This window comes from Cololabis saira, chromosome 12 (genome assembly GCF_033807715.1).
Source record: "Cololabis saira isolate AMF1-May2022 chromosome 12, fColSai1.1, whole genome shotgun sequence".
Lineage (NCBI taxonomy): Eukaryota > Metazoa > Chordata > Actinopteri > Beloniformes > Belonidae > Cololabis > Cololabis saira.
In genome coordinates this window covers 9566242-9581994 of record NC_084598.1, presented here as the reverse complement: position 1 = coordinate 9581994, position 15753 = coordinate 9566242, and the positions used below count along the sequence as shown (strand labels likewise).

The 15753-nt window shown below is 40.3% G+C and overlaps 1 protein-coding gene across 1 annotated transcript in view; it reads right to left on the bottom strand.

Annotated features, from left to right (window-relative positions):
• Nucleotides 1-1140: 1140 nt before the first annotated feature.
• LOC133456804 (adenylate cyclase type 6-like) overlaps nucleotides 1141-15753 on the bottom strand; it is a 51533-nt gene continuing 36920 nt past the window's right edge. Inside the window, 11 exon segments of the mRNA XM_061735396.1 lie at nucleotides 1141-1948; nucleotides 5115-5239; nucleotides 5338-5542; nucleotides 7583-7846; nucleotides 8771-8903; nucleotides 9159-9188; nucleotides 11660-11686; nucleotides 13267-13442; nucleotides 13568-13726; nucleotides 13805-13921; nucleotides 14007-14094. Coding sequence (XP_061591380.1) covers nucleotides 1820-1948; nucleotides 5115-5239; nucleotides 5338-5542; nucleotides 7583-7846; nucleotides 8771-8903; nucleotides 9159-9188; nucleotides 11660-11686; nucleotides 13267-13442; nucleotides 13568-13726; nucleotides 13805-13921; nucleotides 14007-14094 — 1453 coding nt within the window. The 3' untranslated portion in view covers nucleotides 1141-1819.

The following is a 15753-nucleotide window of genomic DNA, read 5'->3' as shown; positions in this document are numbered from 1 at the left end:
AACAGAAAGCAGCTCTCTAAGAGGGAAGGAGCAGTGGACGACGACCTACTGTTGCGGCTGAAATCAGGAGTTCACTGGCTGCTCAAGCTCTAAAGAACCAACGTGACATGAAAATAAGGATGAAGACCCTAATCCCAGCTCCGTCTTCCTGCGCTGCTCAGATAAAAATATAGATTTCCGGAATAACCTTAACACAACAACATCCCCAGTTGCCTTTAGTCACTTCTAATTTCGTCTAGTTCAGGGGTCGGCAACCCAAAATGTTGAAAGAGCCATATTGGACCAAAAACACAAAAAACAAATATGTCTGGAGCCGCAAAAAATGAAAAGTCTTATATAAGCCTTAGAATGAAGGCAAATGGCGAAAGGCGGAATGTCGAGAAAAAAGTCGAAATGTTGAGAAAAAAGTCAAAATGTTGAGAAAAAAGTCGAAATGTCGAGAAAAAAGTCAAAATGTTGAGAAAAAAGTCGAAATGTCGAGAAAAAAGTCGAAATGTCGAGATTAATGTTGAAGTTCAATCTTGAGAAAAAAGTCAAAATGTTGAGAAAAAAGTCGAAATGTCGAGAAAAAAGTCGAAATGTCGAGATTAATGTTGAAGTTCAATCTTGAGAAAAAAGTCAAAATGTTGAGAAAAAAGTCAAAATGTCGAGAAAAAAGTCGAAATGTCGAGAAAAAAGTCAAAATTTCAAGAAAAAAGTCAAAATTTCGAGATTATTGTTGAAATACAATCTCGAGAAAAAAGTCAAAATGTCGAGAAAAAAGTCGAAATGTCGAGAAAAAAGTCAAAATTTCGAGAAAAAGGAAGAAAAAAAGAGAAAAAGGAAAAAAGAAGAAGAAAAAAAGAAAAAAAGGAAAAAAAGAATAAAAGGAAAAAAAGGTCAAACATTTTTGAAAAACCTCCGCTAAAGAGCCGCATGCGGCTCTAGAGCCGCGGGTTGCTGACCCCCGGTCTAGTTAAACGACTGAGGGGCGATATTATCATTTATAACTCTGCTCTCTGCTGCCTGGATGACAGACAAAATAAATAAATGATACATATTTTTATGAAAATGAAGGGAACAGCCTTCGCTGCCTGCAGGTGGGCAAAGACGGCGAAGGTTGCAGCCTCCTGCAGAATAAATAGAGGTGGCGATCACTGCTGACGTTAGCGAGAACATATCAACATGTCTTGCCTTGCTTTTATTAACACTTTAGTCTTTGGTCAATATATTCTTCCTCAGTTTATACATATAGTCATACACACACAAATATGCATGTACATACACACTTAGAAAACGTGTAATAAACTGGATATTTGTGCACGTATGTGTTCACACTTTTTCATAAAGGACCTTTAGCACAAAACATTGAGAAATAAATAATTAATGCAGGAAAAACAAAAACAAAAAAAACATGAGTACCTGTTCATAATTCATGTGAAATAAAAATTACCAAAAAAAAACAAAACAAAGAAAGAACACAAAGTGAAATAAAAAGTAGCCTTATGTACAGCGTTAATCCTTTGACAAAGGCTAAAAGGCGTTGTTTTAAATAAACAGACTTTGCATCTTTCAAGAAGCCTGAGAGAGAGGCTAGACATGAGAAAACCACGCGTCCGTCAACATGTACGTGGGCCAAAAAAATGGCTGTCAAACGAGAACTCTTCCTCTCATCAGGAACGCTTTCCTTCTCGAAGTCTTAAAAGTTTTGTTTTCCTCTTCGTCGGGGATTCAAGTGGTGGCGACTGTAGTTCTGTAGATGGCGAGCGCGAGTCCTCGCCGAGCGGTGTCCGCGTCCTTGCACTGAGGACCGTCCCAGCATCTGCCGCCGTCCCGGCTGCTAACTGTTGGGAGGCCCGTCGTTCAGGAAGTAGGTCGTCATTTCCCCTTTTCCTTTGACCTTAACGACCCCTCGACACTCCAGCACGTAGCCTTTGTTCACGAGCACCTGGTGCAGGTCCGTTGTCACCTGGGGAAGATGTACATGATACCAGGTAAACGTTTTCTCTGGGGATGGGTTCATTTTCACGACGGCGTGGACAAAAAACTGCTCAGGAAAATCTCATGATGATCAAGATGATCCCCAACTCCTCTCCTGCTGGTGCCCAGAGCCCGGACTAAACGAGGCCAAGCTGGGTCTCAGTTTTACGCTTCTAAAATCTGGACCAGTCTTCCAGAAGATTTGAGACTCACTTCTGACAATGTTCAAATCCAGCTGAAAACAGCTCTATTTACCTCTGCACGTGACTAAGAGGATTTCATCTACACTCTTCATTTTTAATCTAATTGAATTCATTATTCTTATGGCTCAAAGAAGAATTTCATTTGCCCTCTTCTGTTTTGATGTAGCTGCAAAGCACTTTTAAGTGCCTTGTGTATGAATTGTGCTCTACAAATAAACTTGCCTTCCCTTGCCTGGCCTTGCACCTTAGACCTTAGAAACGGATTAGCTGATTTTGCACTGACCTCCGGTACAAATGTGCAAAGCCTGTCGTAAATTTGTCGTTTAAACAGCATATTAATCGGGTTGGTAAGATTAGGAGAATGCTCTACCAGACTGATGCTGAAAAACCAATTCATGCGTTTTTTTATCCTCAATGTATTATTAGCAGGATGTCCAAGTAATTCTCTGAATATCCTCCACGTCCCTCCAACATTGGCTCCACGTAAAACTCAGAATACAATTCAAAATTATGTTATCTGCGTATAAAGCCCTAAACGGCCTAACTCTGGGATATTTGCAAGACCTGATACTACTGTACTGTACTGTTCCTCATAGAGCTCTCTGTTCTCAGAGTGCAGGTTTACTCATAGTTCCTAGACTCTAGGACCTAGAGTATCCACATGTACTGTAGATGTGGAGGACGGTCTTCTGCTGTCAGGAACCGTTACTATGGAACCAACTTCCAATCTGGGTTAAGGAGGCTGACACCACCTCCACCTTTAAAACTTACATTGTTTCCATTCAATAAAGCCTCTAGTTAGTCTGAATTCTCGTGTGTTAGGGCCAGTAGTCATAGCTGCAGCTGCAGGACAGGACTAGAGCAGCTCATCATTAACATGCTGCTCTAGACCTGCAGGAGGACACCAACATGATCCACTGAGCAATGCCCCTTACTCTTTTCTCTCCTCTTCTTCTCTTTCCTTTCTTCAGCTCAACCCTCAGTGATTAATTATAAGTATCTCATCACCATAACTGTTCTCCATTGTTGTTGTAGTTTGTTGTGCTGGTCTGCCCCCTCCTTTTCTCTTCTGTACATGTTTACAGGCTACAGCTTCCATCCCAGTGTTTACCTCCACCTGTCTACATCTCTGTTGGATACCTACTGACATCCAGACCTGCAGTCCCCCCCCGACCACCTCAGTGTCTGCTGTCTACATCTGCTTATATATTCCTATCTGTAGTACACAAGTTAGCCATTTATCAGTCAAATGTAAATAAAGCTCTTAGTTCTCCAGCTAACGGATAATTAATACTAATACCTCTCCTCCCTGTAATGCCTCTCCTCTCTCTTTTCTACATTCTCTGGTTCTTATCTCCCTCTTCCTGCCCTACCCGGCTGGCCTCCAGCAGGAGGTCCCCCCTTATAATCCAGGTCCTGCTCAAGGTTTTATTTCCTCCTCAAGGGTAGTTTTTCTTGCCAATGTTTCTTTAATAATTGCTTGGGGGTCGTGTTCTGGTCATGTTCTCTGCAAAGCGCCTAGACACAACTTCTCTTGTAATAGACGCTATATAAATATTTTTTTTTTTAGTTTAGTTTTTTCTAGAAAACTTTCTCATCCTCATATCTGCATGCTTTCTATGTTGCTATAATAGTAGCATTATCACTTTACTACCTGGAAGCTGATTGATAATATTAAGGCATGAGAACATTGACCTGAGATCTGAGACTCTTTTTCTTCTTTATAGTACAACAGAAATTAAAAAAAAAAAAGCTCTTTGATCCAGTAGTAGATGTATTTAGATTATGATTAAAACATCATCTGTAAATGTCTTGGCAGTACATGAAGTAATTGACATTTTAAAAGCTACTTTGAATATTCATATTCCTCAATGTCCTGTTGTATGTTTATTGGGGAGTGCAGTGGAAAATATACATGTAGGAATGCAGGAAAGATTGCAGCAGACCCCTCCCACCCCGGACACAAACTGTTCCAGACTCTTCCCTCTGGCAGGAGGCTGCGGTCCATCAGGACCAAAACCTCACGCCACAAGAACAGTTTTTTCCCGTCTGCAGCTGTCCTCATCAACAAGGCCCCGGTCCCCCCTCTCCCCGTCTAACACGGACTGCCCCCCCACCCCACTCTACGTTACATTAACGTAAATATTCCAATCCTGTAACTTTTGTACAGACTCATATCCGGCACTTTAAAAACCCCATATTGTACATTTCTGTTCATAAATTTTATTTTATCTCTTATATATTTGTTTGTTTTTATATTTGTATTGTATTGCACCAATCACCACAACAAATTCCTTGTGTGTGTTAACAAACTTGGCAATAAACCCTTTTCTGATTCTGATTCTGATTCTGATGTAAAAATTATGCAACGTATCATTGCCCTAGCTTTTCTGTCTGTGAAGAGGACAATACTTATGAACTGGAAGATTCGCAAGCCAGACTGCTACAATAAATACAATTGGCTGAAGGACTTTTTGGATTTATTGTCAATGGAAAAGGCAACCTCAATCCTTAAGACAATGAAAATGACCAATTTGCCCCATGGACTGTCATTAGACAACACTTGAGAATAATGGAATAACAACATGATGTTGTGTTGGTCACATGCTTGTTATTTTATTTTACTTATTTTTCTGTTAGAGCTGGACCTGAACTGACGCTAGAGACACCATCATTCCTAAAGTTTATCTGTACCAACCCTTCCCCCCACCCCCTTGTCTTTTTTTTCTTTTTGTGTCATTGTAATGTTTCTCTTATTGATTATGTGAAATGTGGTGTTGTTAACCTTTTTTTTGTTTTTTTGTTGTTTCTGTCTTCATTTTGAAAAAAAAAAATTATAAATAATAATTTAAAAAAAAGACAGTGAATCTCACATAAAACTACTCTACGGTTATTCTGACGCCGTCTGAAACCCGTCTGGGCTGACTGTTGTCACCAGTGACGTGAGCCTACCTGGATGCGGTCGGGTACACCCGTGCTGTCCATGCGACTGGCCACATTGACTGTGTTTCCCCAGATATCGTACTGCGGCTTCCGCGCCCCGATAACCCCCGCTACCACCGGCCCGATGTTCAGACCTGTCAACACACACACGTATAAACAAAGACGTCCTGCATCACCAGGCGCTGAGCGACCTCTTTGCTAGAGATGTCCCGGAGACAGCGCCTCGCCTGACCTATCTTCATCTGGAAGTTGTTAAAGGAATGCTCGTTGATGTATTTCATCTGCTCCCTCAGTCTCATGGAGTAGTCTGCCAGCGCCGTGATGTGACTACGACCCTCTTTGTCGTAGGTGGAGTCGTTCAGGCCGGAGGCCGCCATGTAGGTGGAACCGATGGTCTTGATCTTCTCCAGCTGTCTGTACTTCTCTTCACTGATGATCTGGCATGTAAAGAGATAACAGGTCGTGGTTGAATTTGGGAACTTTGACGTTTATTATGTACACAGATCAAATCCGAAGCAGTGTTGAGAGCATGCATGCTGAGCTGTCTTGGATGATGGTGGAGGATCGGCTAGCATGCAGCCTTATTATGTTTTTGAAAAATATCTGTATCTTACGCAAACCTGGCTTCTTGTTTATGCAACTTCTACCAACAAATAATGGACACAGCTATGATACCAGAATGGCCCTAGTTAATCACTTTTCTCTGCCTATGCCCAGAACCAATGCATAAAAAACTGTAATGTATAGAGCAGTCGCACACTGGAACCATCTCCCCCCATGTATAGTTGCAATAAACAAGGTGTCAGGTTTTAAAAGGAGACTAAAGCAGCTGTGGTTCAGAAGGAAGTCATGATCAGTCCTAGGTATATATTGTGATTATTGTGCAAATTGTAAGTATATTATAAATTTAATAGTAAATATATTCTAAATCACTGTAGGCTATGAGTGTCCAGTAGGAATGGGCGATATTTTACCGTTCACGATATACCGTCAAAAAAATTCCCCACGGTAAGAATTTGTCATCTCGCGGTAAAAACGATAAATTCCCGTTGATGACGTTTTTGTGTAAAGCTGATTTATGGTTCTGTGTTAAATCCACGCACAACGTACGTGAAGGAAGAAGAAGAAAGAAAGAAAGAAAGAAAGAAAGAAAGAAAGAAAGAAAGAAAGAAAGAAAGAAAGAAAGAAAGAAAGAAAGAAAGAAAGAAAGAAAGAAAGAAAGAAAGAAAAAAGGATAAATTCCCATTGATACGTTTTTGTGTAACAAACATGGCGGATCTGAGAGCGAGGAGCTTGAGTCATTCCAGTTTTGCAGTACAGGTGTAACTCATTTAATTGGTTTTTATTAATTCAATTTAATTGGTGTAGTTTAGTAGTATTTAGTATTCTTTTAGAGCAGTGATTTGGGGGCTCCAAAGACTGAATGTGGTGATAGATTTATAGTTACAAAGGTGGAGTTGAAGGAAGGAAGGAAGGAAGGAAGGAAGGAAGGAAGGAAGGAAGGAAGGAAGGAAGGAAGGAAGGAAGGAAGGAAGGAAGGAAGGAAGGAAGGAAGGAAGGAAGGAAGGAAGGAAGGAAGGAAGGAAGGAAGAAATGAGAAAGAAAGAAAGAAAGAAAGAAAGAAAGAAAGAAAGAAAGAAAGAAAGAAAGAAATGACCCAGAAAGAAAGAAAGAAAGAAAGAAAGAAAGAAAGAAAGAAAGAAAGAAAGAAAGAAAGAAAGAAAGAAAGAAAGAAAGAAACAAAGAAACAAAGAAACAAAGAAACAAAGAAAAAAGGATAAATTCCCGTTGATACGTGTTTGTGTAACAAACATGGCGGATCTGAGTCATTCCAGTTTTGCAGTACAGGTGTAACTCATTTAATTGGTTTTTATTAATTCAGTTTAATTGGTGTAGTTTAGTAGCATTTAGTATCTTTTAGAGCAGTGTTTTGGCTCCAAAGACTGAATGTGGTGATAGATTTATAGTTACAACGGTGGAGTTGAATTGGTATTTTTTTTTTTCGTCATTTTTATCATTATCGGGATAAATGCCAGAAATTATCGTGATACATTTTTTAGTCCATACCGCCCATCCCTAATATATAGTATAGAAGTATGAGTATATTATAATGTATGAGTATATTATGATATGTAGTATATTTATACTACTATAAATAGAGGTATGGGTATATTATGAATTATAAAGTCGTTGCAAACTATTTTGCTCAAAAGTGGATACAGATCTGGTGATGGTAGAAAATATTGTTACTTAAGATGTGGATTGGTTTTTACTTAATCTTTTATTTTTGGTTCAATTTATTATTTCAGGAATTCTAGTGAATGTTTTTCCCCATTTTTGAGTTGTATTATTGTAATCTTTTGTATGTCTATGTGTGGACCCCAGGAAGAATAGTCTTCCCATGGTGAAGACTAATGGGGATGCTTTTTAAATAAACAAATAAATAAACAAATAAGCAAAATCCGTGTTTGTTCAACCTCATCAAAGTCTGCGATGATCTCGTTGAGCAGCCGCAGACACTCCACCCCCTCGTTGTTGGCCTCCAGCTCCACGTAGAACTCGGAGAAGTTGCTGATGGAGGCGAACATGACGGCCACGCACTCGCAGGACTGGTAGTAGAGCTCGTCGTTGCGCCGCTCCCGGGCCAGGAAGTGAGCGGCCACGTCCTTCGGCAGGATGTTGTGGAGGAGGCGGCGGTTGTAGGCTTGCAGTTCCTCCATCTCCTCCTTCTCTTCTGTGGCCTGGAAGGAAAGGTTTGGTGGACGCCGGTGACCTCATGAGCGGCAGATATTTTGTCGTTCAGGGGCGGCTGATGGACGGGTTTATGATGTTTGTATGCAGTACTCGAGTTGTAAAAAAAAATCAGGGGGGATGGTGGATTTTATCATATGGGGACAGATCATTTGTGCTGATTACAAATAATATAATATACTACAAATAATAGCAGTGACCAAAAAACCTGCAGAAATACTGCAGGAATGACATAGCAGCAGTTAAATGCAGCCTTCTGTAAGCTTTAAATATCCACTGGGCTTACATCAAATACATCAAAACACAACAATAAAAAAAGGTTTTCTTAACTTATCAATATGACTGTGTAAGTAAAATGGATCACTGCAAAAACTCAAAATCTTAACAAGAATATTTGTCTTATTTCTAGTTAAAATGTCTCATTTTAGTAAAGAAATCTCATTACACTTAAAACAAGACTCATCACTGGAAAAAACAACAAGTTTCACCTGTTTCAAGTAGATTTTCACTTAAAATTAGCAGACAAATCTTCCAGTGGAACAAGATTTTTTTTGCTTGGAATAAGAAGACACATCTTGTTCCACTGGCAGATTTTTCTACTTATTTCAAGTGAAAATTTACTTGAAACAGGTGAAAATTGTCAAATAAGTTATTTTTCTGGTGATGACTCTAAATGTTGAAATAGCAGTAAAACCACATTCATTGATGAAATGACCTTAGGGATGGAAAGGGGGGATGGCAGTTTTACAGGGGGGGATGATTTGGACCGTTTTTATTTCAAGGGGGGATGCCATCCCCCCTCATCCCCCCTCATCCCCCCTCAACTCCAGTACTGTTTGTATGAGGAAAGAACAGCCTGCATCTGCAGTGCGTGCGGGCAGATGCTACCCTCTAGTGTTCTGTGGTGGATGTACCTGTAATTTCCACAGGAAGTCGAGGCGTGCAGTGGACTCGACCTGTTGTGCATGCAGGTACAGTGCCAGGACAAAGACTGTGAGGATCACTGGAGTCATGACCCGCAGGGACACTTTGGACACTACAAATGGGCTACAAAGACATCAAAGACAAGTCTCAACAAAGGAAGGCTCATTTATTTATTTATTCATGGGGGGTTTGTCAGATATTTAGGGAATGGTGGAGGAACAAAAATCAGAAACAAAGCAAATACAACTGAAAATTGCACACAAAAAAAAAACAACTAAAGGGGAAATTTTTGAAATGTAAATAAAAATAATAATAAAATCAACGACACGTTCAGTAGGATGTAATTAACCTTCTTAAGTAAAACTGAAACTGACTTACCACGTGTTTGTAGTTTCATTGAAACTGGGCCTAAAACAAACAAAATAAATCCATCAGCTCCGAACAAACGATAATCTTCACAACTTCAAGCTGTAAGAATCTAATTAATATTTATGAAATATTTAAACCAGTTCTTAATTTTCTTTACGCTTGTTTCATGTCTTAAGCATAAATTCATACCAGTCTGCCACAACATTAAACCCACAGGCAGCTGCCACGTTTTACTCGAGCTTTGCAGTTCGTAGAAAACATCTAAAATCATTGATGAAAAGTCGATAGGTTGTCTTAATATTCATGGTAACCTTTTAATAACGTTTTAATAACCAAGAGAATGCCACGCAGCTTATTACTCTTGACTATTGCGGAAATATGGAGTCAGAAGAAAGTTCAGACAGTTAAAACAACACACAAATAAGAAAGAAAGAAAATGTTGGAGGTGACAATGATCATGTGTTGTCTAAGAGAACGTAGTAGTGAAAGCGTTCAGGGTCAGAGTTGTGGGGAACCACAGTTGCTGCTGATGCTCCAGCCACTTCCTCAGTCTCTGCTTATTGAGACCCAAACGTATTCAATGTTTGGTTTTCATTAGTTATGGCTGGGCTGGTCAGCGGTTCCGGGACTACTGTGGGAACCTGGATGAGGAGCAGATGAGACTGAACCCATTCAGTCACTGTTTCTTTACACGAAAGGGGACGTAGTAGAGAGGAATACCTCTTTTTTATCTTTTGTAGCTCAAATCTTGTAAGAATGATGGAAACTGAGTTCCTTACATACATAGCTATATTTCAGAGTTGCGTGTCTGGTAAAAAAGTGAACCTACATGTGACTAGAAAGGCTGGTTTTAACTCATTAGGATTTAAGGTTTCAATTATAAACGCTCTCTAAAACTTGAGCATTTTCTGGAAAACTTAAAAAACAGAGTAGATACAAAGATGGATGGATGGATGGATGGATGGATGGTAGGGCTGGGCGATATATCGAGATTTTAATATATATCGATATATTTTCAAACGCGATATGGTACAAGACAATATCGTTTATATCGATTATTTAAAAAAAAATATATATATATTTTTTTTTTTATGATTTTGATATAGCTTATTTTGTGACAAATTGACTTGAATGTTCTATTTGAGATTTGCACAAATGTTTTGTTATTTGCACAACTGTCAACCTCAGTGGAAAAGTCTGCCTGTTACAGCACAATTACAGTCCCACCTAAATTCAAATAACCTCCACGAACCCTTCCAATCCGGTTTCCGCCCCAATCACAGCACTGAAACAGCCCTGGTTAAAATCACTAACGACCTCCTCCGTGCAGCTGACTCTGGCCTACTCACCATCCTCATCCTCCTGGACCTCAGCGCAGCTTTCGACACCATTTCTCACCCAATACTCCTGGACCGCCTGGCTGGCATTGGGATCACTGGTGTTGCACTCTCCTGGCTTTCATCATACCTCACTGACCGTCAACAGTTTGTCCAACTACAGAACCATAAATCCGGATGCACGGGTGTCACAATGGGTGTCCCCCAGGGGTCAGTACTGGGTCCACTTCTCTTCACCATCTACCTCCTACCCCTAGGTTCAATTCTCCGTCACCATGGGGTCCATTTTCACACTTACGCCGATGACACTCAGATATATATCTCCTCCAACCCCACCGCTGCCATTCCTCCCGCTTCCCTCACCACCTGCCTACACGACATCAATACCTGGATGAGCAATAGCTTCCTAAAACTCAACGGCAATAAAACTGAGGCTCTTCTCATCGGCTCCAAATCCACCCTCACCAAGTCACAACCCTCTCCCGCCCCTCCCATCATCATCGACGGCTTCCCGGTACACTTTTCCCCCCACGTCAAGAGCCTCGGCGTCATTTTGGACAATACACTCTCATTTGCACCTCACATCCATAACATCACCCGGACTGTCTACATTGTATTAATTGCACAGTGTATTTTAATTTACCGTAATTGTTATGCAGGAAAGGGATATTTGTTTTTATTTTATTCAAGAAGCATTTTTATTCTATATATGCAGGCAGTTTATTTTTATTTAATTTGTTTTATACATTTTGATATTGTGCAGACCTCTGTTAATAAAGGTACCTGTGTGACATTTGGCACGAGGCTTTGTATTAAAACTGACTGTTTTTTTTAAGGGTTTGCCTCAGAAAAAAATGAAGCTAACAGAGATGCTATGCTATAATGCTTTGGGGGGAAACCCCAATTATGGCACAGAAAAAATATCGATATATATCGAGTATCGCCATTCAGCTAGAAAATATCGAGATATGACTTTTGGTCCATATCGCCCAGCCCTAATGGATGGATGGATGGATGGATGGATGGATGGATGGATGGATGGATGGATGGATGGATGGATGGATGGATGGATGGATGGATGGTGGATGGATGGATGGATGGATGGATGGATGGATGGATGGATGGATGGATGGTGGATGGATGGATGGATGGGAGTAAAACCATAACACTTACCACTGAGCACTAGTTTCATTTATATCACTAAAAAGAAAAAGAAAAAATATCAGTATAGACATTACATAACAAATGAAGACACAACAATATTTTCAGTCACATTAGTTTCACTATCTCAAAGCTGTGTTTTTTATTTTATAAGAAACATAAACACTCACTGCCATTGGGAGTTTGACTAAACACGGTCTTTAATTAAATGATGGGAGTGGTAGTTTAGTAGTCTAGTGGCTACAGAGGTGGGCTTGGGTCTGGATGGACCAGAATGGCAACCAAGATGAACCACCTTGGGCCTCTGAGCAAGGCCCTTAACCCTAAATGCTGCCCGTGTGTTTTTTTCTCTCAGATGTAAGTCGCTTTGGATAAAAGTGTATGCTAAAATGACAGTAGTAGTAGGATGAACAGGCTGAAATGTTTTCATATGCTGTGTTCACACAAAGATGAAGCAAAAATGGCAAATATTTAATCATTCGATGTCTAGCTCCACCTTTTTTCCACAAATACTGACAGTTGAGCCCTAACTCAACATCAATAGGTTGTCACTTAACATTAAAAATACTACATTTACTGTATGGTTTTTGGAAAACGAAAATAAATTTATGGGGATATTACATTAAAAATATGTGATTCTGAAATTGAAAGAATATCTGATATAAAATTCTTAGGGGTTGTTATTGATTGTAAATTAACATGGAAACAACATATTAGATACATAAAAGGAAAGATTCCAAAGTCAATAGCAATCCTGTATAAGTCCAGAAATATATTGAATCATAAAGCACTACATTTAATTTATTGTTCACTAATACTACCTCATATATCGTATTGTGTGGGAGTTTGGGGCTCGATGTATAAGACAACAGTAAATGCTATAGTCCTCTTACAAAAACCAGCCATACGTATTATTAATAGGGTGGAATATTATGAACATACAAATCCATTGTTTACAAAATCCCATGTTATGAAATTTTATGATTTGGTTTATTATAAAATAATGCAAATAATGTACAAAGCTAGATTAAAGTTACTCCCTGTCTGTGTACAACGGTTTTTCTCCATACATGAGTCAAATTATAATTTGCGTGATGTTTGTAAATTTGTTGTACAAAAAGCTAGAAAAGAGACTAAAGGAGATGTTTATCTGTTGTGGGAGTTAAACTATGGAATGACGCTAACCTAGATTTTAAGAATGTGCAGCTCATTTTCAGTTTACAAAAAAAAGATTTGTAGAGCAATCTTTCAAAGCTACAAATGTTAATGTTTATTTGTTTTTGTTTGTTGCTGTTCTCTGATATTTATATATAAAAAAAATGTCTTTACTATTATATATGTAAACCTTATTGGTCCTCCTTTTCTGGTTTAGTTTTGCTATTGCTTGTTAGTTTGTATGTAGGACAGGCATTAATATAAGCACTATGCTTCTGCCTGTGCCTTTTCAGTCACTATTTTTCAATAATGTTTGTGTTTAATGTTTGTAGTGTGATGTGACTGAATAAAGAATTTCAATCAATCAATCAAAAGCTCTTGCTTTTGAATTCAGCCGAATGTCAGCAGTGAAACTGGAGAAACGACTTTCTCCTGCCGGCCTTCGTTCACGGTGCCGCACTTACATGGCATTGGAGGTGACGAAGAGGTCTGCGTTGTCGAACAGTGCTACTTGTGGCCACTCCACCAGCAGCAAGAAAATGAGCTGGATGAGCAGCATGAGGGCCAGCTTCCCTATGCTGCTGATCTGCAGGAACACGGAGCAGGCCAGCAGCGTCAGCAGCACGCTGTAGCTGAAGTACTGGCACAAACAGGAAACAGCAGCGACACGTGTGAGCAACAATAGGGCCGCAGAGAGCACAATGCAAATGTGACATTTTTGAAACATTTTGAGAGAAGACAAACAGCGACACGCTATGAATTCACCTCAGGAAAGGGGCAGGAAGGGCCTTCGCTCGGACAGATCTCCAGTCCCCCCTCGGCGGACACATTCAGGCTACGGATCAAACAGGGCGTCACCAGGGCCGCCGAGGTGTTCAGCTTCTCAGCGACACATTCTGCCAAGCTCTTGGTGTCACAGGCAAACTGCAGGAAAGCCAGACACCCACGTATGAACGTCCATTCACCGTCACGTGTGCGATCGCTTAATAATAACGATCTTACCATGTTAACAAAGGCAGAGATAAAGACGAGGATGATGGAGAACACGCCCACCAGGGTGCTGTTGGTGCGGGACTGGACAATCTTCTTGGAAACGGTCTGCATCGCCGCTGGAAAGAGCTGCAAGTGCAAATGGGTTGCAAGTTATTTAGCAAACGCACAAAGACCCCGGCAGAGCTTCTATCGGTGCGTGCCCATCCGCTACCTTGATGCAGGAGTATATGGCACAGATGAAGAGGATGTTGGCGAGTATGATGAAGATACTGATGTAGATTCCCAGCATTACCGGGGTGCTGCAAGGAAGGAAACACAGAAGCACAGTTTTGTTTCAACTCCACAGTGTTTTTCTGTTTGGATGTTTATATGCAGATAAGAGCTAAAAAAACAGTGTCCACATTAGGAATGGGTGATATTTTACCGTTCACGATATACCGTCAAAAAAATTCCCCACGGTAAGAATATGTCATCTCGCGGTAAAAACGATAAATTTCCGTTGACGTTTTTGTGTAAAGCTGATTTATGGTTCTGTGTTAAATCCACGCACAATGTACGTGAAGGAAGGAAGGAAGGAAGGAAGGAAGGAAGGAAGGAAGGAAGGAAGGAAGGAAGGAAGGAAGGAAGGAAGGAAGGAAGGAAGGAAGGAAGGAAGGAAGGAAGGAAGGAAGGAAGGGGGAAAAGAGGAAGGGAAGAAGGAAGGAGAGAGCAGGAGGAAAGAAGGAAGGAAGGGGAAAAAGAAGGAAGGAAGGAAGGAAGGAAGGAAGGAAGGAAGGAAGGAAGGAAGGAAGGAAGGAAGGAAGGAAGGAAGGAAGGAAGGAAGGAAGGAAGGAAGGAAGGAAGGAAGGAAGGAAGGAAGGAAGGAAGGAAGGAAGGAAGGAAGGAAATGAGCCAGAAAGAAAGAAAGAAAGAAAGAAAGAAAGAAAGAAAGAAAGAAAGAAAGAAAGAAAGAAAGAAAGAAAGAAAGAAAGAAAGAAAGAAAGAAATGAGCCTGAAATAAACAAAGAAATACAGAAATACAGAAAGAAAGAAAGAAAGAAAGAAAGAAAGAAAGAAAGAAAGAAAGAAAGAAAGAAAGAAAGAAAGAAAGAAAGAAAGAAAGAAAGAAAGAAAGAAAGAAAGAAAGAAAGAAAGAAAGAAAGAAAGAAAGAAAGAAAGAAAGAAAGAAGGATACATTCCCATTGATGACGTTTTTGTGTAACAAACATGGCGGATCTGAGAGTGAGATAGATTTATAGTTACAAAGGTGGAGTTGAATTGGTATTTTTTTAATCATCATTTTTATCGTTATTGGGATAAATGCCAGAAATTATTGTGATACATTATTTAGTCCATACCGCCCATCCCTAGTCCACATTTATCAGCAGTTACATAAAGGTACTGTTTACTGTATGATGTTATCAATCTCTCAGATGGTTGGTGGTCCACTAGCTGTGGGACAGATGGCTTCAGGCTCGGCCCAATGACACTCTGGTATTCTCATTGATCTCGAGCCAAACCGAGCCCAGATCATCACTTCTCCACGCCCGTGCTCGGCAGTTAGCGCCGTATGAGACGTTCGCACTGAGACGTTTGCACTGAGACGCTCTCTGCCTGGCTTTCACCAAACATGGCTCTGCGTTATGGTCTTGTCCCAATGCCATTGCTCCAGAAGTCCTTCAGTAAGTTCAAATGCAACTTCACAAACGTTCGCCACGCCGCCGTGCTCTTTGAAAGCAACGAGGGTTTTTCCTGGCAACTGCACTCCCATGAGTTTCAGCAATAACTAATGTCTGTGTCGTCTAAGATCACCGATCAGCATCATAATCTGTTGGAACGTCCACCACTGGGAAGACTGGCGAATGTCTTAAATGTCTTGAGCTTGTAAGTTTTCTTACTGCAGACTGATGGAGACATATTTGATTTGAGAACTGCAACGTTTTGCAGATTGATGGTCAACATCTGCTGATGTCTTTCTT